At 39.4% G+C, this 24,809-nt stretch overlaps 1 protein-coding gene and 1 long non-coding RNA gene across 2 annotated transcripts in view; one reads left to right on the forward strand and one right to left on the reverse strand.

The window, feature by feature from the left end:
- The window catches only part of Ankrd55 (ankyrin repeat domain 55), a 108,646-nt gene extending 86,218 nt beyond the window's left edge, over positions 1-22,428 (reverse strand). The window contains exon 1 of the mRNA XM_046456364.2: positions 22,261-22,428. Within this exon, the coding sequence (XP_046312320.2) occupies positions 22,261-22,318 (58 nt within the window). The 5' untranslated portion in view covers positions 22,319-22,428. The remainder of the gene's footprint in view (positions 1-22,260) is intronic.
- LOC124100749 (uncharacterized) overlaps positions 1-24,809 on the forward strand; it is a 127,023-nt gene that overhangs the window by 93,750 nt on the left and 8,464 nt on the right. The window contains exons 4-5 of the long non-coding RNA XR_006854397.2: positions 6,730-6,804; positions 24,580-24,787. This is a non-coding gene — a long non-coding RNA (uncharacterized LOC124100749). The remainder of the gene's footprint in view (positions 1-6,729; positions 6,805-24,579; positions 24,788-24,809) is intronic.

Below are 24,809 nucleotides of genomic sequence, written 5' to 3' on the forward strand. Positions count from 1 at the left end.
ACATTTGAGTGAAATTAAAGGTGATTTTTGTTTTTTTTTCTAAATTGTATTTTTCTCCTAATGTGGACATTATACCAGAGATGCTTTTCAGTTTGAATTGATCTTTAGTTGGCAGGGTTTCTAACCTTTGGTTTGGGTTTCTGTCCCAGTATTTCTAAGAATTCATTAATGATTTTTAACCAGTTAACCTGTACCAGGAGCAACTTGTTATTGAAAATGATTCACTGTTTTTTAAAGTATGATGGTAGTGCTCTAATTTTTCCGTGGTATTTTTTTTTTCCAAAAGTGGACTCACCTGTACGTTTGTGTGGGGGCTGGAAGTGGGAGGTGAGGGGTGTTCAGGCTGAGGGCCACTTTTGTGGTAAGTGTGAGAATTCTGGAGCCAATTTGGATACAAGTTCTGCTTGTACTGACTACCTGTGTGAATGTGGTCAGTCACCCTCTCTGGGTCTTAGTTTTCTTATCTTTAAAATGGAGATGATGATGATGATGACGACTCCCTATCACATCAGGTTGTAGTGAGGAAGATAATGAGTTAATATTTAATCCTATGTGCTTTTAGAATAGGATCCAGCTTTTAGTAAACACTGTATGCACTTTGCTACTACTAGTGCTACTTTTTTTTGAGGTGTGAGGGCTCTTATTTAGACAGGATGAAAAATCTGGGACATGTAGAGAAAAATATCTCTTGTTGATGATGCTAATAATGAATCTATATGTTGCATAGAACATTAACTCATTATTAAAGACTTTCCCAGGAGTCTAGACCTTTTATTAACATGGCTCCCAATATCTTTGGGTACAAGAAATAGGGCCCAAACTTAAGGATAAAGATGGGCCTGGTGTCTGGTTGTATGTGCACATCCAAAGATGCTAGCAACATCATCTCAGAAGGAAGATCGTCATGGTGGGCCAAGGAGCTGCTGAAGGTGACATTAGAACTGTGGGTCTTCAGAGTCTATACGTAATGTGCTTATATAAAATATGCTAATGTACTTACCACCTGCATATGGCTGATTGCAACAACACATGCAAAGGCAAATTCATCACACTGTGGAGCTGCCTTGCAGTATCAGGATCCACAAAATATCTTGCCAGAGTAGTTAGATAAATCATATTTAATAGGGATAAGCAGAGGGTAGCATATGTCAGTCCACAAAACACAGTGAAGGGTGGTTGAACCTGTGGGTTTTGTTGCTCAAGCTTCCCTCACCCTGCTGTTAACCTGAACCTGATTGTTCTCTGGGGACCAGCTCTGTTCCACATTCAGCCCATGGGCTAATTCAGTTGGATTGACTGGATTTGGGGGACGAAACATGTGACCTGAATCAAAGCCACTCAATATTTGCATTATCTTGGGCAGAGACTGATACAGGGATGTAACCCAGTTAGAGTCCACCAGAAGCAAACATATTTGTCTTATTGTTGGGAACAATACTCTTTGTTCCACCAACTTAGTGACATTTTATGGATGGAAAGCCTGCCTAAGAAGAACGAAAACTAAAACAAGGAGATGAATAGACAGGGCTCAAGAGAAGAAAAGAGCCGAGACCTGGTGACATAATTTAAACTTCTGAATCAAGCTGCATTTTGTGTCGCCATCATCTCTAGAACATTTACATGTGCCAATCAATTATTTTTTTGCTGAAGTCAATTTGCATGATCTTGTGTGTATGTTTTGGTTTTCTTTTTAGTCACTGAGAGAGTTCTAACCAATAAGAGGTTTTAGTGGTGGCACATTAGAAAATAACTTATGGTTTTAGTTGGATAGTTAGCTCCAGAAGAATTAGTGATGTTTTAATAAGCTAGAAGGAACACTAGCTCCATTATTGAAAGTCTAGGTATCACATTGAGGAAGGTGATATCAGTCAGTGTCATACTGCAATTTATAATCTGTGGGGTAAATGGGGTTACAGGTAGCTAGAGAGCATTCAGAGAGTGAACAGAAGGAGGTATGAAGAAACTTGATTCATGTGACATGAGAATGAGTTGAAGGAAGTAAATGTGTTTTCTCTGGAGATTATTATTCTGTGAGGTCATGATAGTAGCCTTTAGGTATATAAAATATGCACAGCATAAAATGGCAATGCCACGTTAGTTATTTTTAAGCGTTGAGTTCAGTGGCATTATGTACATTCACATTGTTGTGTGACCATCGCAACCACCTGTCTCCAGAGAGTCTCCAAGACTTTCTACCCATTAAACAATAACTTCTTATCCTTTCCTGCCCGCAGCCCTTGGAAAGCACCATTCCACTTTCTGAGTCTGTGAATTTGACTACTCTAGGTATCTTACATTTGTAGAGTCATCAATATTTGTCTTTTTGTGTTAGCTGATTTTGCTTAGCATAATGTCAGGAAGGTTCATCCACACTGGAATGTTGTAATAATGATTTTTGTTCCTTTCAAAGCTGAACATTCCACTCTATGTATGTACCAGGTGGTGTTTATTCACTTATCTGCAGATGAACACTTGGGTTATTTTCGCCTTGTGGCTATTGTGAATATGCTGCCATATACATAGGTGTTCAAGTCCCTTTGAGACATTGCTTTTAATTCATTGGGGTATATACTTAGAAAGGGAATTGCTGGATCATATGATGATCCATTTTAATTTTTTTTTTTGGGGGGGGGGAACCACCATACTGTTCTTCATAGCGGCTACACTACTTTATATTCTCACCAATGGTACACACGGGCTCCAATTTCCTCATGTCTTCACCTCCATATATTTTTTGTGTGTATGTGGCTTTTGTTTTTTGATAATAGTCATCTTAATGAGTATGAAGTATACATAACTGTAGAATATCTTTTCATGTGTTATTGGTCATCTCCCCTTAAATTTGGGAGAAATGTCTGCTCAGATCCTTTGCCTACTTTTATATTGGATTGTTTGTTTTTTTGTTGTTGAGTTTATAGGAGATTTTTTTTGGGGGGGGGGGGTACTGGGGATTAAACTCAGGGGCACTCAACCACTGAGCCACATCCATCCTCAGCCCTATTTTGTATTTTTATTTAGAGACAGGGGCTCACTGAATTGCTTAGCACCTCACTTTTGCTGAGGCTGGCTTTGACCTTATTATCCTCCTGCCTCAGCCTCTGGAGCCGCCTGTTTCAAGCATGTGCCACCACGCCCGACTATAGGAGATCTTTATATGTATGGATATTAAACCTTTATCAGATATATGATTTACAAGTATTTTCTTCCATTCTGTGATGTCTTTTCACATTGTTGATGTTATCTTTTGGTGAACAAAATTTTACATTTTCATAGAGTTCAGTTTGACTATTTTTTCTTTTGATAACCATGATTTTATTGCCGTATCCAAGAAATAATTCCTAAATCCAGGGTCAACAAAGCTTTCCACCTATTCTTCCTTCTTCTTCTCCTCCTCCTCCTCCTTCTCCTCCTCTTCTTCCTCCTCCTCCTCCTACTTCTTCTTCTTTTATTTTTTGGTACTGAGGATTAAATCCAGAGTTGCTTTACCATTGGGCCACATCTCCAGCCTTTTTTATTTTTATTTTTATTTTGAGACAGAGTCTCACCAAGTTGCTTAGGGCCTCAGTTGCTGAGGCTGGTGTTGAACTTATCCTCCTGCCTCAGCCTCCCTAATTGCTCCCCTCTACTTTCTTCTAAGAATTCTAAGTCTTATGTTTCAGTCTTCCATCCATTTTTAGTTAATTTTTAAATATGGTATGAGGTAAGAGCCCAAGTACGTTATTTTCCATGTGACTATCTAGTTGCTCAAGCACTATATGTTGAAAAGACTATTCTTTCCCTACTGAGTGGTCTTGGTGCCTTTGTTGAAAAGCAGTTAACCATAGATATATGGGATTTTTTCTGAGGTCGAAGTTCTGTTGCATTGATCTGTATGCCTGTGCTTATGCCAGTATCACTCATTTTGATTAGTTTAGCTTTGCAGTAAGTTTTGAAAACAGGAAGTGTAAGTACTCCAACTTTTTTTTTTTGTAAAATTGTTTTAGCTATTTGAGGTCTTTTGAGATTTTATATGAATTTTGGGGTGGACTTTTTTTACTTCTTTAAATTCATGACGGGCATTGTGAATTGTATTGGATGTACAGATTGCTTTGGGTAGTATTGACATCTTAACAATATTAAGTCTAAAATCATGCTATGTGCATATATAAATATACCACAGGGAATTTCATCTTTATGAATATGTAGAAAGAACCAATTAGAAATAAATAGATGAGTGAAAGAACATCAGTAAAAGAAGGAGGATGGAGGAAGGAGGAGAGGAAGGAAAAGAGGGCCAATGGGAACTTAAATTCCATGCATGTATGATTTTGTTGGGATGAACCCAACTACTATGTACAACTATAATGCTTTAATAAAAAATATATTAAGTCTTCTCATTCAGGAAACATAGGGTTCTTTTCATTCATTGGTAACTTCTTTAATTTCTTTCAGGATTTTTTTTTTTTTTTTGTAATTTTCAGTGTATGTCTTTTGCCTCCTTGGTTGATATTTCAAAGTATTTTATTCTTTTTGATGCTATTGTAAATAGGATTGTTTTTCAAAGGACTTTTATGCAATCAGCTTTGTGGTTAACTTGTTCTGTGAAACTTCAGCAGTTAGAAATAGCAGTGGGTGAGTAACAGAAAGGTATTTTAATTGTTACAGCTTTGTAAAAAATGTTCCAGGTCACTGCAAGAGGTAATAAACTTCTTGTCATTGAAAATGGCCGGTCATGGCTAGATGACCACCGAGGAAGCGTGCATAGTAGGAACTCAGAGCCAAGCACAGGGGAGGGAGAAGGAAGACCTGAGAGGCAGAACAGAATGTACTTCAGAGCTACTTTTATCCCTGGATATGATTCTAAACCACAGAGTGATTAGGAAATAGGAAATGAGGGAGCTTCCCTAGAAGTTGTGTAGAAACAGCTGGTATAAACTGTGGTCAATGCAAACAACCAGGCCTAACCTTGACAATGGTACAAAGAATCTCTGCAGAAATGAGAATGGGTGGTGTAGAAACAACAGGTTCAAAGACAAGGTCAATTGATGGTTCTTATGGAATCTAAAAAGAGGGGGCAGGAAAAATCTTTTCCACTGAAGGTCACAGAAGCACTTAAGATATCCAAGTGATCTATGTGATTAAACAATGACTGTCTACCCATTTGTCACCTATTCATCATATGGCTATCTTTGTTTCCATGGAGCATGTTTTGGATGGCTCTCGCCTCTTCGGGTGAAAGCTAAACAGACATTGAGGGGCATAAAGAGAGATTTCAGGGCTGGTGTGTTGAAACATGCTTGCAGTCCCAACTACTTGGGAAGCCGAGGCGGGAGGATCACTTGAGCCTATGTGTTCGAGTCCAGCCTGGACAACATGTCAAGACCAGAGAGAGAGAGAGAGAGAGAGAGAGAGAGAGAGAGAGAGAGGGAGGGGGGGAGGAAAAGGAGGGGGAGAAGAGAGATGAAGAGAGGGATTCCAGAACGTACACAGAGGAAGAGAGACTGACAATGGAGAGAATGGGAGAGACATGAAGAAATAAGAAGAAAGTCGCATGTGAAAAAATGTAGATTATATTTTGTAAGCAATTTTATATATATATATGACCTATAAAAGACTGAAAGAACATGCACCAAAAATTAGACTATCTTGGATATTCTTTTGAACTTTCTAAATTCTTTATGATGAATTTGCATTTGTTAATATTCATCAAAGTTAACCAAGTATTTTTTTTTCTTAAATGTTGAATGAGGAGTGTGGCTTCTTAGCTTTATAGTAATATGCTACTATTTAAAGAAGAGACAGAGCCTAGGATGTACATACCTAACAAGTCCTTGATATTTCACAAAGTTCTCAAACCGGGAAGAAATCTGTTTTTCTAATTTTGACCCTTAAAAGTACCCTAGTAGTGTTTTTTTTTTTTTAAATTGGTTAAATGTTTTAAATTGTTATAAAATTTTACCAACAGGAGGATAGATGTTCTTGAAATCATGATAAAAAAAAAAACTCACTGGTTTCTGTGTATCATAAATTCTACCTAATTCCAAGGGCCTAGTGTTAATGCTGGGTTTTCAGATGTGTGACAGGCTGTTAGCAATGCTTTGGGTCTTCAGAGTGTCTCAGATTTTACACCAATGTGGGCCCCTCTTTTAGAGCTTCATATAGTGGCTCTGCCCTGAGGTTCTGTTGAGTTCCTTGGGAAAGCCCTCAACTGCATCAGTTACTAGGCCCATTTTTTCCAAGTTATCTAGAGGTCAGCTTGATACTTGTTCTGCTTAAGTTGTGACCCTTTTGTGGAAAGGCCAGGTTGATGTAAGGGCAGGTTGGGTAATGCAATTTTAAGAGTCCAATCCAGATGATTTGAGAGGCTTTCTTTTGTTTATTCTATTCTGTGGTTCCTTGGGTGACTGAACCTACCCTAGAGTTATCCATGAAGTCTGGATTTATTTGGGGCAACTATAGAGGATACACAACTTTCTTGGATTATTCCTTGGAATAGAGCTGAGTGCCTCCAAAGAAGGTACATTTTTTCATTCATCCATTTACTCAGCTTCTACCATAGACTAGTAAAAGTGTGAGAACAAAAGTGGTAGAATCTCTGTCCCTAAAAGCAATATGACATGCCCTAGTGGGAAGAAAAATGTCTAATTTATCATTAAAACACTGGGAACATTATGGCAGGATAGGGAGGAATCACTTAAATAATGGCTTCCTGTGCATTTTCCTAATTTAAATCTCTCTTTTCTCCTGCAGAATTATCCTGGATGCTGTGGGACAATGGAGAAATGGTATTCTCAGGGCCACCCAGAGTGGTCTATTCATGAGAAGGTGAGGCCTTTCCACCTTGAGGGCGGGTGCATGCTTTCACTGCACCCTGATGCCTCCGTGTGACAACATTGCCACCCACTGGTGATGGAAAGCCTCTGTGGGGCCTTGACCTGGGCTTTGAGCCAGAATGGTGCCGGTGCTGCTAGGTAGGATTAAGAGCCAGTCTGGAACTCTCTGTCCAGGCAGGAACAAGTTGAAGGTCGTTGATAAAGTTGGCCACCACTGAATCACAATTAGCCTTATGTGACTCTTATCACATCACATGACATGCAGCACACACACATGGGGCAATAGAAAAATGCTAGGGGGGCTGGGGATGCGGCTCAAGCAGTAGCACGCTTGCCTGGCATGCGTGCAGTCCGGGTTCAATCCTCAGCACCACATACAAAGATGTTGTGTCTGCCGAAAAACTAAAAAATAAATTTAAAAAATTCTCTCTCTCTCTCTTAAAAGAAAAGAAAAGAAAAGAAAAATGCTAGGGACACAGACTCTGGGATTTGACTGCCAGGGGTAGAATCCTGGCACTGCCACTTACCCACTAGCTGTGAGATCTCAGTTAAATTGCTTAACCTTTCTATGCCTGTTCTTCTCTTGTCAAATGGGATAAGAATAGTGCCTACCTCACAGAGCCGTCCAGGCGGCTAAGTGAGTTCATTCACACCAAGTGTTGAGAGCAATGCCTGGCACTGAGTATGTGTTCCAAGTGTGTTAATTAATTTGCTTATCCACATTTCTACTTTGATATAGATGGGCACCTGTCTCTTCTTTGTCACTAAAGAGATGCTCTCAGCAGGCTGTCGTGACTTGGTGAACTGAAGCATTTTGCTATTTCACATTTTCTTCTCCATTCCCTCATTCTCTTATAAATTGTCAGTCATGGGGGAAGAAGAGAAAGAGTTTTTTGTTTCAACATTTTAAAGGAAAATAACTCCAAACTTCCTGCAGTTACCAACTGAGAGAAGAAAGAGGCAAAACAACTTTGGTGACGTGGCGTGGGAAAGAAGGGATTTCATCCTGAGTGGAGGAGAGTCTTGCAACATTATTATCTCAGGAGTAATATCTGGCCAACACAGGCCTTTCTCTGTAACCAGATTTATCATGCGATACTTGTTGTGTGTTTCTTTGAATCTCTGCATCCCTGTGTTCCTGGGGGTGCTCTTCTGACCTGTGGATGTTTTACCATTTTTAGTCTATCTCCTGCACAGATAGGGGCCTTGAAAATGGACTTTTCTGTTTTAGGAAGTTTGTCTGTGTTGTCCTTCAGTAATGATGCCTCAATATTAGTGTCTCTTTGAGAACTTTCTGGATTTTCTGACTTCTGGAATGCCTTTGTATAGAATGCACTTTAACTGTAATAACACCAATTCTTAAAAAGACTATCTTTAATTTACAGAACATTCCGAGTCGGGTAACTGTATTGGTTGCTCAACTTAGTCTGTATGTTCTACTCAAATGAGTTTTCTCAACCACTAAAATTTTGTCGAAATATTTTTGATGTTGAAGCATTGTGTCAGAATGTTCTTTGGCAATTAGGAGGTATACATCTTAAATTGATTGTGCTAGCCTAGCTGGCTTTTGGATGCTGAAAAGTAAACTAAGTGGTGTTATGTCAACCGTCCTTTCTCCAATCTCCCTTTCTAACTTCTGAGTAGACTATATGACTCCACCTACCTCTTTTGCTTTTTAGAAGGGGCAAGAGTTGGAGTCACATATTTGCTATTTTAACTGGAGACTGTGGGGTTGGGGTGGTAGTGACAGGTGGGTACAGAAGCAGGGTTCATGTAGTTTGGAGCCAAGCAGACTCAGTGGAACATGACAGGTGCATATTGAAAACCTGGGAAGGAGATTTTAGGATTATTTTCTACAGATCCAAAACTAGTTCTGGTGGGTACAAACTGGAATAAATGAGACTTCTGAATAACCAGAGATGTTTAGAAACAGAAGGATATCTTGTGATCTAGTGTGTTCCTTTCCACTACCCCGGTTAACAGGTTCTGGCCAAATGTATCTTGGGAAAGTTCTCAAAGAGACACTAATATTGAGTAGCAAGTGGACCCCTAAGTTTCCATGCATGATTAATGAGAACATCAATGTACCTAATGAACATGGATGGAGAGCCAAATGGTGAATCACCTATCATTGCAGGAACAATGACTGTTGGGCTGGGAAAGAATTGGAGAAAGAGGTCTTCCTTGGATGTAGTAAAGGGCATCCTCCTGGGCCCTCCCCTGTGCTGCTTATAAAACTGTCCCTAGTGCCTTGGTCTTCTGGAAATAATTTTATAAAACCAAGTATAAGTTAGGTGGCTGGCCCAACTGCCCAAATTTGAACAAGTCTATATCATTCTATGATTCTTGAGCTTTGCCTTGTCCATGAAGTTCTATTGTAGCTGTGTTCTGTCAGAGGGACTTCTATGGTGTTCTCACTATGTGAATTCTCTTTTCTCCCTCTCATCAGTGAAGCATTTTCAGATTGGACAGGATTTCTTCCTTCTTTAAATTTTCTTTAAAATTTCACTGATCTCCTAAAGTGTGCTTTCTGTCTACAGTCACAGACTGACAGTAGTTCCTTGAAGACTGTATTATGGGTTCCTAAAGATGCTTACAAGCAACTGAAATGGAATTTCTTCTCATGACATTGGGCTAATTTCTGGGTACCCAACTTGGTTTCATTGTTGCTTGATAAAAGGCATAGAATAAAATCCAACCTGCCCTTCATGCGACCTCACTAGGATTCACACTAGAGTTTATACTCACTGTAGAAAAATGAGTTTGACACATAACCCAGAGATGGGAGCACAGTTGTGGAGAGTTGGCTATACATATGGAGGGGAAGAGCTAAAGTTTCCGACAATGATAGAAAGGTTCTACAGTGGGGAAGAGTGAATTCTTTTAACATGTTAAGAAAAATGTCAAATGACTGAGGAAGAAATAATTATCAGACTGAAACACAGAAGAAGAATGAAAATTTTCTACTTTATTTTCTGCGGTTAGCCTAACTGGTAAAGACAACACACACACACACACACACACACACACACACACAAAGGCACCTATTGGCCAATTCAATCTGAAAACACAAAATTCTAAGTTGTAAATTAACTTCTACTGGATCAAATTCATTTGGGTTAAAAGAACAATATAACATGGCCAAATGGAGCTTATTCCAGAACTAAAGATACTTTGATTTTAGGGTATCCATTAATAAAATATATCATACCAGAGGGACAAAGCACGATGAGATGAGCAAAGACCATAAAAGCATTTTATACTATTTGGTATCTGTTCCTAAAAAGCTGTTTTTAGCAATAGATTATATTCTTTAATATGATTAAGTATATTTATTTCAAACTAATTGCAAACATCATACCTAATAGTGAAACAATGTAGAAAGAAAGGTATATGACACATTTGAACTGATATTATAAGATAAGCAAAGAAGAAGTGGGATATGATAATCACGAAGCAAGATCAAAGCAATCATAACTTAGTAATCGCTAATTTTTATAGGTGACTTATGTTCCAGTCACTTTCCTAACAATTTCATCTTAGGCCATTTATTTGTCTGAACTTTATAAAGTTGGTAAATGAGGAAATTGAAGCAAAGAAGGATTTAATGACTTTTTTTGGGAAGTTTCACAGTTATTAAGTGGTAGAGTGGGGCTAGAAACCAGTTCATCTGACCTGCAGCCAGGATTCTCACCCACTATGTAGCACTTCCCCTCCTCATTTGAACAATTTACAATAGTTCACCCTTATCCAGTTTCAGCTCCCCACAGTTCACAGCAGTCTGAAAATATCAAATAAAAAATTCCAGAAATACATAATTTTTAGGTTTTAAATTATACCCCATTTCCAGTAGCATTACAAATTTTTTTATAGTTCCATTCTGTCCCACATAGGTAATGGATCATCCCTTGGGCCAGTGTCTCCATGCTCTATATTCTACCTACTTATCTGTCACTTAGAAGCCAGTTTGCTTATGAGGTTGACTGTCACTGTATTTCAGTGCTTGTTTTCAAATAATGGGTTTTTTTTACTTAATAATGTAAATTTTATATTATTAAGTGTTATTTTACCTAATAGTGGCCCCAAAGGGCAAGAGTACTGGTGCTGCCACTTCAGATATGCCAAAGAGGAGCCATCAAGTGCTACATTTAAGTGAAAAGGTGAAAGTATTCTAAGATATTTGAGAGAGACAGAGGGAGAAAGAGATAGTGTGTGCATGTGAGAAGGATAGACCACATTCATGTAACTTTAATTAAAGTATATGGCCATAATTGTTCCATGTTATTATCATTTACCGTTGGTAATCTCTTGCTGTGTCTAATCCTTCAAATGAAACTTTACTCTAGATATCTATGTACAGGAAGAAACAGTACAGGTAGGGTTTGGTATTGTCTGTGGTTTCAGCAACCCGTTGGAGTCTTAGAATGAATCCCATAAGGATCAGGAGATTCATGGTAATTACCCATCAGGCAGCACAAGGGAGTCAACAAAAGAATTAATGCAATATGATTAAAACAATTAACAAAGTTGGAATTTAAAAGTAAGTATAAAAGTACACAGTCTACATTAAATAATATAAGGAGAAAAATAACCCATTGCAATGAAAATACAAAATACATAGGAATATACCCCTCTAAAATATTCATAATTCAAGTGAAGGAAACTATGTGACTTTATTGCAAGATATATAAGAATAGAATTTATGAAAATATATACTATTTTCCTAGTTAGGAAGGCTAAATAGTATAAGAAAAAATTAATTATTACCATATCCATTTATGTTTAATATTTTAACTTCAATCAAATTTCCTATAATTTGGGAAGAAGTTGAGGTCAGGAAGATATTAGCTTTTATTTGTAGCAATATGTGGACAAGGGTATGTTTCAAAGAAGAAAAAAGAATATAGTCAAGTATTTGATTATCAGTACTCAAAAAAAAAAAATCTCTGGAAGGATACCAAAAACTGGTTACATTGGTTTTTTTCCAGATAGGCGAGCTGGGTGGCTAGAAAGAGGGGAGTGGGTGAAGTTTTAGATCTTGAAAGTGTGAGATTACATTACCATTTCAAAAGCACAAAGAAACAGAGAAAGGAGATTCAAAACATAGGTAAGAATATCCAACGTAATTGAAAAAAACAATATTGAAGAAGATTTCTTCTAGTAAACAGTACATTATAAAACTGTAATAATTAAAATAAGGGGGTTCAGCCTAAAAACTAGAGAGGTTACGAGAGCAGCATGAAGCTCAGAAAAGTGTGTGGCAGTCACGTGGAAGGTGGAAGCTAGCAGCTGGGCTGGCTTTTGAGCCAAGGGCAGAGGGCAGAGTTTGACTTAAAAGGCATCTTAGAGTACAGAAGAATGGAGGCTGAGAGGGAAAGTGATGATACTCTGAAGTCAATGAGCTTCCCAGCAGAATTAACTTTTTTTTTTTTTTTAGATGTTGACTGACCCTTATTTACTTACATAGCGGTGCTAAGAATAGAACCCAGTGCCTTATACAGCTAGGCAAGCACGCTGCCACTGAGCCACAACCCCAGCCCAGATTAGTTACCTTCTGATGAGATTTTTCCTTCTCAGGCTAATTTTTCCCCTTCCAAGTAAAAGTGGGTGCTCTGCCATGAATTCATTGTGGAGGCAGCTTGAAGGGTGGACTATTCTCCTGTCCATACGACCTTAGGTGAGTCACTTATAATAATTCCTAGCACTTACTCGGTGATTACTCTGGGCTAGGCACAGTTCCAAGGACCTTGTATGCATTACTTCATCAATCCTCAGAGGATTGTTAGAACCCTCTTTATAACCACCCTATATCTTTATAACTGGGCAATTACTGCGCACTGGGTGCAGATCCAGGTGCTTTGTATTTATCAATTAATTTAGTCTATTGCAATCCTCTGTAGTGTCGTCATCTTAACTTACAAGGGGAGGAAAGCAAAGAGCAGAGATGTTAAACAGCTGGCTCCCACAGTAAGTGACAGTTCCAGGGCCATACAGTTCAGGGCACTGTAAATCCCCCTTTGTAAAGAGTGAGGGAGTTGGATTATATTCTCACTACCTTCCAATTTTAAAAGTACTACTATTCTAAGGCAAAGCACCTCCAGGAGCCATCCTAAGATTGGTTTCTGCTGTGGCTACCTGAAACCAAATACCTATGCACCCATCCCAACTCTTCTTTTATTCAGTGGTCCCTGCAAGGCAGTCTACTTATAGCCCAAACTCTAGGGTAACATTGTGTAACCAGAAGGATGCAAGTGCCATTTTGGGTGAATTTCAGGTGCCCCTCTCACAGTTTTTTTTAAAATGAGATTAAAAAATAAATTTAAAAAGCAGACTGTGTCCTGTTCACCATGGTGAACAAAAGATCAAAGATGCAGTCTGGTAAAGTTGGTGAAACCATGACCAAAGTATAGAATGCCAAGGTTAGAAGAATTCTTTTTACTTTTTTCTTTTTTTAAACCAACTGCTGTTTTCAGGTGACCTTGTTTACTTGGAGAAACATCATCTTGTCGCTGTGCAGAACAGACTAAGTAGGAGAATGATAAAGAGCCCACCCACGGAAGCTTCTGTGCTGGCAAGCCAAGTCCTCACCTTGCAGGTCCCTGTTCTCATCACCTTACATCCACTGGTCATATTCCAGTGTCACCTTAACTCTCATCCTCAAATGCTGAGGCTATTCATTGCTCCAAAGGCAGGCTGTGATAGTGAGCCCAGTCCTGTTGGTAGAGCTCCCAGCAGAGGGGAGCCCAGACCAGGGGGGCCACAGCTGGCCCAGCTTGAGCAAATGAGAGAGGGAATTGGGCTCTCAGCTGAGAACTCTAGCAGCCTCACCTTTTTTTCCCTTCTCATTCTAAATGTCAAGAAGAGACCGATGTGGTAGGCTGGTAGAATCCAGAGGTATAGCTTGGTATGAAGGGGAGTATGAGGGGGATTGAGGGTCAGAAGCCCAAGTTAGCATGGCAGCTTTGCCCCTTGTTCTTTGTGGTTTGGGCAAGTCATGTAACATCAGATGGACCAAAAATAGAATCTATCTTTGAGGCTATGATAAGGATTAAATGAGGCAATAGTAATGAAGAATTCAGCACAGTATATGGGAGCCCAGCACATGGGAGCTGCTTAATAAACCAGAGTAGTTGTTCTTCTAATTATGAGTCCTGGTTAATACTCTTGGCCTGATCTGTTTCTCTTTGGAATTACTCCCCAGCCCTAGTATGAAGCATGAGTTGCCATGGATCCATCTTTTTTTTTTTTAAATTTTTTATTGTGGGTTGTTCAAAACATTACAAATTTCTTGACATATCATATTCCACACTTTGATTCAAGTGGGTTATGAACTCCCACCTTCACCCCATACACAGATTGCAGAATCACATCAGTTACACATCCGTTGATTTACATATTGCCATACTAGTGTCTGTTGTGCTCCGCTGCCTTTCCCATCCTCCACCCTCCCCCCTCCCCACCTCTCCCCTCCCCTCCCCTCCTCTCTCTCTACCCCCTCCACTGTATAACCCTGAGGGTCTCCTTCCATTACCGAGCAATTTCCCTTCTCTCTCCCTTTCCCTCCCACCTCTCATCCCTGTTTAATGTTAATCTTCTTCTCCTGCTCTTCGTCCCTACTCTGTTCTTAGTTACTCTCTTTATATCAAAGAAGACATTTGGCATTTGTTTTTTAGGGATTGGCTAGCTTCACTTAGCATAATCTGCTCTAATGCCATCCATTTCCCTGTAAATTCTATGATTTTGTCATTTTTTAATGCAGAGTAATACTCCATTGTGTATAAATGCCACATTTTTTTTTTACCATGGATCCATCTTACTGGTGAGAAGCAGGGAAGAACACAGTCCTTTGTTAGTTGAGGGAATACAAAGCTTTATATACTATATTCATTCTTGTAGTGCTAGACAGTTATGTCAACCTCACAATTAGAAAAAAAAATTTAACTCTGCTAGAAACAGTTGACACCTAATACTGCAACATCTCTATCCCCAGATGATGATTATAAAGGATTTAAACAATTCTGTGATAAATTGAGACAAACACAATATTACCTATGCAATATTCTGGCTGGGAATGCAAACTCCAATTTGAATAACAAGGAAGTCTCAGATAAACTCAAAAAGAAGAACTTGATATTTAACAGAAGAGAGAGACTATAATTTTTAAAAATGTCGATATCATAAAACACAAAGAAAGTCTGTAGAAATGTTCCACATTGAAAGAGACTAAAGAGGCATGATAACTAATGTAAAATCTAATTCTAGACTGGATTCCATACAGGAAAAAATTCTATAGGAAAGGGAGAGGGTACACAGACATAGATAGAACAAATGTTAAAGCAAATGGAGCAAAATGTTATCATTAAGTGAATCTATGTAGAAGAGATCCAAGTATTCTCTATACTGTTCTTAATCTTACATTTCTATAAGTTTGAAATCATTTTCAAACAAAAAGTTTTAAAAGAATTAGAACACTATTACAGGTTATATTCTGAGGGCACATTTAGAAATGGAAATACTTCTTCTGCAGAATGGAACATCCTCTCTTCTCTTCCTCCCCCATTAATCTCAATAAAGTAAGAAAAGTCTCATCCAGGAGCAAGTGCCCTTCTCATTTTTCACAAAGATAAACTGAACAAAGGGCTGTTATTTAGCTTGCAAACCTATTTATTAGTTGAGAGTTAATTCTAGGGCAAAGCCATCAGGACTGTATAAAATGAATCAAAAAAATCTGGGATGCAGATCATTCATGTTATAATGTAGTGGTGGTATCAAAGGGAAAATCTATGGATATTCCTAAGCAAAGAGTTGCCTAGCTCTGGAGATGTTGTAGAGTTAATGAGTAAACATGGTAAAAAAAAAAAAAAAAAAAAAAAAGCTCTGTGTGGTGATTCCTCTGACTTCAGGGGCTGGGATGAGGGTAGGCCTTCAGAAGTTGGTTGGGTAAAGTTGTATGGCTGGGCAGTGGGTCCTTCTTCCTTTCTGGAGATCATTCCTAGAGACTCCTTCTTGGGATGCATTCTTCAGTAAGAGACCCCTCCCTTGGGACAGTGGGGGTCATCCTATGGGGGAGAATGACCCTACCCTTCTGGTCTCTGATATTAAATCACTTTCAGTTTCATGGCTCTTTCAGGCTGTGACTGAAAGAGTTTGGGAAAGTTCAGCCGGGGCTTCTTTCTATGTCCCTAAAAGGATCTGGGAAGGGTGGAAGGAGAGGAGCACTCAGGTTATTGGAGGCCGAGCCTGTCCCAGCTGCTAACCGGGGAGAGATTCCAGAATGGACTGATCTGCCACAGTCTTTCCCAGGTACTGGTTAATGGGAAAAGAGAAGGCACTCTACAAAGGAAGAGGCAGAGAAAGGAGCGGGAGACCGCCACCTAACAGGCTTGCCCAGGTTTCATCTTGAGTGGGCGGAAACGTTGGGAACAAAGATTCTTCTTCGACCCTTCTTTTCTATGCTCCTTGTTCTTAGCTAAAAGAGGGAGAAGGCTGGACATCTACTCAGAGGGAATAGATCATCTGACTATAAACCAGCTAGTCTTTCTGAATCTGAACTGTCAATCACAGTTCTGAAAAAACCAATCCCAAAATTCTCCTCCTTGTGGCTAGGTTTCATTCCAGGCTCCCATTCAAGGTCTCTGAATCTGAAATCAACTGGAAACAAATCATGCTCTTCTCCTTCCTGTTTCCTATGGTATTCCTGTGTAATCTCTGTTCTTTTCCCAAAACTATAAAAATTTGCTTATTCTTCCTTTCAAGGCATCTGGTTTTCATGCTGTGATTTTTAACTTTTGCTTTTTCAGCAAAGTACAAATCTTTTTGTTTACCATTCCATTTTTTAAATGAGAGTCTAGAATTTAAAACCAGCACATCTGTGTGTCTGAGCTTTAAAAATCTAAAACACAAAGGGATACCAGCTTGATTGTGAAAATAAATGTGTCATTAACTCAACTTTTTGTTGATGTCTTTTTGTTTAAATTAAACTTTATAGTTGGCCAAGGAAGAAATATACTGTGCTGGGAAAAACATGGCCCTTGAAGTCAAACAGGTTTAAGCTGGAATCCTGGCTTTGCTGTTTTTCTGTGGTAATGTTGGGTAGGACAAACTTTTTGAACTGCCTCATGGGTAAAAGGTGGTAAAAACAATGGGGGTAATACGAGGATTATCTGAGCTAGCTAAGTATAGTCCTCAGGACAGAAGCCTGGCTCTGCTCAATGCTCAATAAACATCTCTTAGCATTTAATTATCCATGAAAGTGCCTGCACAGAGTCTTCACCAATAGATTACCCCTCCCACCTCTTATATGATGGCTTTCCTTCTTACTTAAAGGAGAATGGATTTTACCTAAAATCAAGATATGAGAATTATGTGCTTTTGTTGTTGTTGTTTTCTAAGAGTTAACTTCTTACTTCACATGGTGGGTCAAATATTGGCTGTAAAGATATGTCTGTGTCCTAATTCCTCAGACCTTTGTCTTACTTTTTATGGCAAAAGAATGAAAATTACATTAGGTGTGAGAGCAAATGCAGTTAACTCAAAGATCTTGAGGAATTTATCCTGGATCATTTGGGGCAGAAGGAATCTGAGACATGCACATGGAGAGACAGACAGATACACAGAATAAGCCACATGAAGATGGGGACAGAGATTGTAGTGATGAGGCCACAGTAGACTGAAGCAAGGAAAGATTCTTTCCTAATGTTCTAGAAGGAGTATGGACCCTATTGATATCTCGATTTCAGAGTTGTAGTCTCCAGAACCATAGGAAAGTAAATTTATGTTGTTTTAAGTATCCCAGCTGGTAGTAATTTGTTATAGCAGCCTGTGACATAAAGCACTGTATCAACCTGGGCTGGGAGACAGACCTTTCCTCTCATTTGAAACAACTGGGTGCCAGAGTCCCCCAGGTGTCTGCAAACACTTCATGATGCCTCATCAAACAAGTTTCCTTATAGAACCAATGCAGGGCCCGGCCTTCCTCATTCAGCCACATGGAGGGCTAGCCTTTGGGATCACCCGTGTTTCTCTGAGGCCTGGGATGCCTTCAGGCACAGCAGAGCTTTTCTTTCTACAAGTAGTGGCAAAGCTTAAAATGGAAAAATCTTCAGTTATATAATATGTTGACTTCAGCAGGAACCTCTGTGTTCTATGGTAAATGATTTTACTACAGGTCCTTTCCTGCATGTGGCTTTGAGAGGGAAGACAGCCAGGAAGAGCACGTGAGAACAGAGAGCTGAAAGCAGAAAACACAGGACAGGGGTGGGGGCATTGAAGACCCAGGTTTCATTCCCTCAAGTTCATAAAGCAGGCCAGAGGCATGGCCCTGACCCCCTGGCCTGTCAGATAACCTGATCTTTGAGCTTCCAGCAACTCTGTGGATGCATAATATCATCCATATTCTACAGAAGACTGAAGCAGAGGAGATCAGTTTGTCCAAGTTCTTGCAAATGGAAGAGGGCTAAGAAAAAACTTGGCAAATGTCAATCTGCCACCAAGACCCTGACATGAGGATGTCTTGATGCTTCTAGCTAAATGGAGATACAGAAAAGTGCAGCAGGCAGGATTCCAATTTACCAAACCCACCTTGTTAGGGCCCTGCAGGTCGTTCTGCATCACATCGCTCCAGCATCCTCTGGACAACCATGAACCAAGTCCAGGCCTATACCCATCCCAGAGCAGTTTTGGGGGTCAGAGATTGCCTATGAATAGGAAGTATCCTGTTGGTCTGTTGTCTGGGTGGAGAATGTCAAAGTCTTGGTCCCCTCTGTTAGTAATAGTGGGGTATGATTATTCTTACTTCAAAGGGCCTACCCAGAACCTCTTGCTTCAGTTCTCCCATCTGAAATGTCAGGGAGTGAAGCAGATGACCGGTCCTCAATCTTTGCTGCATCTCAGAACATCCTGTGGGGCATCTGTCATGCCATACCTTACACCAGTTACATTGGAATCTCCATGGTGGGACCTGGTATCCACATTTTCCAAAGTCCCCAGATGATTCCTATGTGCAGCCAGGTTTGAAAACCAGTGGATCCCATGCCTTTCTAAGGTTCTTCCAGATGTCTTCTGTCAACATCTGCATGTGAGCCCAGGGCCACCAAAGTTTCAAAGTCTTCAGAAATTAAGAATTCATGAAAAATTCTCCACTAAAGCTCCACACTCAACTTTTCCAGAGAAAGTCACTTCACTGTGGTTTGCCAATGATATAATATTTGAAATCTATTCAGTGGTCCGAACCTATGGAATATGAGTTTTCAAGCTTTTATGAATGAGAAAGGATTAGCCGAGGTGCCCATCAATGGCTGAATGTTGGGGGCTGCTACGTAGGAGCTAAGCATGTATCCTTAGCCTTGAGTAATGAAGGTGTGGAACTGGCTTCTGCTCAGTGTGAAAGCAGGTGGACTTCAGGTGGACCTCACTGTCGCTTGGCAGGGGAGTGTAGCGCTGGGAGTGGGCTGCCCTCCTGTTCTCTTGTAACACTACACTTTACCTTATTTGAATGGAATGTTCTATTGAAAGGCTCTCCCCAATAAAAACCAGGGTTCCAGGCATGCTCGCTGTCTCTTGCCTGCCTCTCTTGTTTTACTCTTGCTCCCCTCGTGGGAGCTTACAGCTGAGGCAGAGGAGCCATCCTGGAAAACCCTGAAAATGGTATTTTCAGTGTCTGTGTGGTTTGTCATGCCAGCCCAATTCACCCTAGTGACCCTGGTTCCGTAACCCATGCGGGACATGGGCTAGAGCTCAATATCAAAAACATGTAATAATATGCATAATGGAGTTTTACTAAGCTATAAAGAAGAATTAAATTATGTCCTTTGCTGGTCAATGGATGGGCTGGGAAAACACCATGTTATGTGAAATAAGCCAGACTCAGAAAGTCAAGAGTCAATTGTCTTCTATTGTATGCAGAAGCTAGAGAGAGGGAAGGTACAGGATTATGAAAAAAGAAAGAAAAAAGAAAAGAAGAGTGGTGGTGGGGGGGAAATTTCAGGAAAATAGAAAGAAATTTTCAATAGAGGAAGGGAATTGAGAGGAAGAGAGGAGGGAAGGGCATGGGGAATTATTAGGGAATGAAATCTACCAAATTAGGCAATGCTTATTACAAATATACCACAATGAATAATACATATATATGTATTATTTATTGTGTAATATTCTTATATTATTCATTGCATGTATATATGTATTGTATGCATATATTTATATAATATATATATACGTATGTATCCGAAATTATAATGCACTAGTTAAAATAACAGTAACAACAATAGAAGGGAGATCAGTAGAGTAGAGCAAGTGGATGGGGAAGGGAAGAGGGGAGGAAAAGGAAAGGCACTCAAAACTCATAACTTGAGATTGGTCAAATTATGTTATGTGCATGTATAAATATGGCAAAAGGGATCCAGTATTATGTATAATTTTCAAAATAAATAAGACAGAGGAAGGATTAATGAAATAATGAAACTGTTCATTTATCATTTTGTTGATTATTATTCTAGAGCTTGCTCTAAATGGTACCCTGGGGTTCTGAAAAAAATAATGAATGTAACCTAGCCACCTAGCACTGACTTAGGGCTGAGGACTGCTAAATGGAAGCAGGAGGTGTACAGTGTTTTGCATTTGAGAGACTCCCGGTCCGAGGTGATAATGTAACAACAGCAGCAGCATGAATTGGAAATACTTACTGCACATCAGACAATGTGACAGGGGCTTCTTATGTATTATTTGAGAACCTCACAGCAATCCTGATACTTAGGAATCATTTCTTTCATTTGATTGTTGAGGAAACTAAGGGCCAGAGAGGCTAGGTAACTTGCCAAGATTACACAGCTAAGAAGTAGTAGCTATCTGCCATTCTGACCTATGTCTGTAGGATTTAGAAGTCCCTGCTATTTTCACCCTATCTTTAGAAAGAAAGGATTAAGAAATAGAAATAGAGATAGCAAGGAAAGGGTTAACTTTCGTGGGAGACAATCAGGCCTAAGGTGGAGGAATTGCTGTGAACTGCTCATATGAGAAGTTACAAAAAAATAAATATTCCAAATTAATATTTTAGCTGTGTTTTGAGCTCATTGCTGTTAGAAGGTACTGCACTAGAACACATGAATTCATAATAAAGGGCTAGCTCTTCTGCAGTCAGTCCCAGTTTCCTCAAATTAGTTTTCAAAAATAAACCTATTGTGTTACTTTGGATTACATGGCTCAACAACGTCATTTTTTTAGCCAGTGTGAGTGTTTTGGTTCTAAGGAGATTTTCACTTTTGCTGATTGCCATCAGTGGTACAAAATGTACAAAGGAGAAAGGGTGGTGTTGGGCAGAGCCGTAATAATCCCTTTTTCTATGGTGCTTATATCCAAACGCAATGGGAACTAGCACACTTTGAATGTAGACACACACACACACATACACACACTATTCAAATGAGTTGGGAATACACTATATGCAGATATACATTTGTTAACCCTGAAATCCAAATATAAATTATTTGAGATACTCACTGAGTTCAAATAATTCACCCCTGAAGCCAGCTATAGATTGAGGGGTAGTAGACACTATAGCCTGGGCAGCTAATGGGGAAAAGAAGCAATGACTTTTCTTAATGAGGCTTTCACAAACCACCATTTCCTGTTGTAGCAAAAACAGTGAAATCACCAAAGGAATTTAGGACCTTGAAGAATACTCAGGGATTATAGAAAGGGATTTAGATATCAGATACTTTAAAAAGATTCTAAACTATATTTATTAAATTTAAAGAAGGGAAATTTCCTACACATACATAGAACAGATATATAATTACACATAACATATATAAATGCATACTATGTATACAAAATGGACATCTACAGACCATATGGCTACATACATGCTTATCATACGGGGGAGTTAATTTCATAGCAACCTTTTCATGTAGAAAATTATCTCCAATCTGGAAATTATGAGTAAGGAAGTTACACTCTGTCATTGCAAGTGATGACATAGTGATAAGTCAGGGTGTAATCTCAGAGGAGATATTGTATCAACCCAAAGTATGTGTGGGTGACCTCTGTTCCTGAAGGGAATCAAGAGGTGCTTATGAAGACATAGCAATAAGACATGAGGTTAACAGATAGGAAAGAGAGATGCGATGTATTCTCCTTATATTACTTTCTCTAACATATTTTTTAAGGATTAAAAAAAAAACAGAACGAAGATGACACTATCTGAAACAGTATGCTTGAAACCCAATTTTTAAAATTTGTGGTAGGAATACTTCAATAAGACAGACCATAAGGTTCTTTTTCTCTTCCAAATGCTTCAAATTAGAAGTGACCATTCAGAGCAGGTTTGTTTTCTTGGCAAAATGCTACACACACACACACACACACACACACACACACACACACACACCTCCCTCCTTGCAACCACAAACTAAAGATGCTAAGAACCAAAGAATATATTAAAGCAGCATTTTACCTTTTTGCTGATCGAACACAGAAGAGGTGCTGAAATCCATGGTAGCCTGTCTCATCATCTATCATCAGAGTGGCAAAAAACATCCAGGTCTCTAGAGAGTAGAAAACACCATCTCGCACGTTGCAGTCAACACAACAGTGAGATGTGGTATCGCTGGCCAAGACCCCTATTGGAGAATTGAGGATACATTAGAGCTGCAGGTTGTTATCAAGGCAAAATAATGAAAATAGGTACATATTCCTCCTGCCAGGAAAAGAGTTACTCTTACAGCCTCATTCACTGGATATACTTGTGTGTAAGAATTATGCACCCTCTACCCCAAACAGATCAATAAAACAGCCCAAATCTTTAAAAAACAGTATCTGTGGAGGCCACCTGCCTTGGAACCAGGCCAGGAAACCGCAGCAGGTCACAGAGCTTCAGCAGCTGGAATGTAGCTTTAAACCATCAGAAATCTCAATGGGTGAGTGAGGATTCACAGGGCCAGACAGAGCATGTGCAAAGCTGCCGATGCAGACTGCATTCGGCAGTGTTCCTGGTGGAGTGAGAACTGCATTTGGGTCATGTGAGCAGAGAGTGCCATCTCAATGGAATAGGACGTAAATATTGTAGCAGGCGTCTGCTGGCCATGTGCTGTGCGGAATAATTACCCACTTTAGCACCTGACTTCAGGCTCCCTTCAGCACTGGTCTCTGATTGACAGGGAGGTTGGGCTTTAGAAGAAGCATTGGAAACGTTATGTTTCTAGGCTCAAGAATTTGTGATGACAAAATTAAAACAGTCTGCAGTCACAAGGGTGTATATTGCAGCATTGCGTGGTAAAACCTGAAAAATCACTCAAATATATATCACTTGAGGAGCAGCTGAGTAAATGGCAGTACATTTATACTTTAGATTGAAAGTGGAAGGTAAGTAAATCTACATACATTCAGCTGCTTGTGATGTAACTAATCTATTGTTAAATGAAGCAAACAAATTACATATTTTATTTGGTTGTGTTTTTATAAAACCAGTGACCACTCATTGCATTATAAGTGTTTATATACATTTAGAGAAACACTGAGAAAGACACATACTAAACTGTTGATACTGATTACCTCAGGAGACTGCAATTACCTGTTCTTTATCAATCTCTGTATTTTTTGGCTTATTATAATAAGTATGTTTTTTATATTTGCAACAAAAATCTAATCTAATCTATGTATCTATATATCTCTCTATATGTGTATATATATATATATATATATACACACATACATATTTTGTACTGGGAATTAAACTCAAGGGTATTCAACCACTGAGCCACATCCCCAGCCCTATTTTGTATTTTGTTTAGCGACAGTGTCTCACTGAGTTGCTTAGTGCCTCACTAAGTTGCTGAGACTGGCTTTGAACTCCCAATCCTTCTGTCTCAGCTTCCCGAGCCTCTGGGATTACAGGCATTTACCACTGCGCCCAGCCTAATATAATAAATTTAAATGAACCAGGCTCTACATTCTAGACACAATCATATTTTTGGATGTGTCAAACAGCCATATGGTAGCTGTTCTCATAAATGCTACTGATAATGTTAAAGAGCTGTTTTCTTTTTAACTAATTAGTGCATGAATTTGGAAATAAAATCAGAAAGCATTTTCTCTGCATATATATACTTTTATTTATACACTTTCATTTATTTATTGTTTTTCTGATCCTGGGGATGGATCCCCCATGCTAGTCAAGCACATTACTTCCAAACTACATCCCTAACCCTCACCTCATTTGTTTTGACCTGGACTGATGTGATTTCTCATTTGTGTTCTTTGATAGGTAGGTTCCTTTTGTATGTCTTACCTCATGGTTTGTGGAATGGTCCACAAAAAGTTACGTTCAGGTTAAAAACCTCAGAACTGGTGAATGTGACTTTATTTGGCAAAAGGGTTTTCTCACATGTAAGTTAAGGAGTTTATTATGGTTTGGATATGTGGTATCCCCCAAAAGTTCATGTGTGAGACAATGCAAGAATATTCAGAGGAGAAATAACTAGACTAACAAAGATGTAACCTAATCTGTGGATTAAACCAGTTGAGTGAGTGGCATAACTGAGTGGTTACTGTAGGCAGGTAGGACGTGACTGGACTAAAAAAGTCACTGACATTGTGACTTTGGGGTTTATATTTTTGTCCCTGGCTCCTTGCTTTCTCTGCTTCCTGGTTGCAATGTCCTGAACTGCTTACCTCTGCCATATCCTTCTACCATGATGTCGTGCTTGTCTCCCTTCCAGAGCTATAGGGGCGGCTGACCATGGACTGAATCTCTTCTCTAAATTGTTCCTGTCAGGTATTTTGATCACAGTGATGCAAAACCTGCATAAAATAGAGCTCAAGTTAAAACTTTCCTGAGTTCTCTGGGTGGACCCTGCATCCAATGACAAGTGTCCCTGCAAGAGACACACATAGAGAAGAGAGGAGGCCATGGGAACACAGAGGCAGAGATTGGATCCAGCCATGAACCAAGGAATACTGGTAGCCATCAGAAGCAGGAAGAGGTAAGGAAAGGACTGTCCTTGA

This window comes from Marmota monax, unplaced genomic scaffold, assembly GCF_021218885.2.
Source record: "Marmota monax isolate L192 unplaced genomic scaffold, Marmota_monax_Labrador192_F-V1.1 WCK01_AAM20220418_F8-fsc00037, whole genome shotgun sequence".
Lineage (NCBI taxonomy): Eukaryota > Metazoa > Chordata > Mammalia > Rodentia > Sciuridae > Marmota > Marmota monax.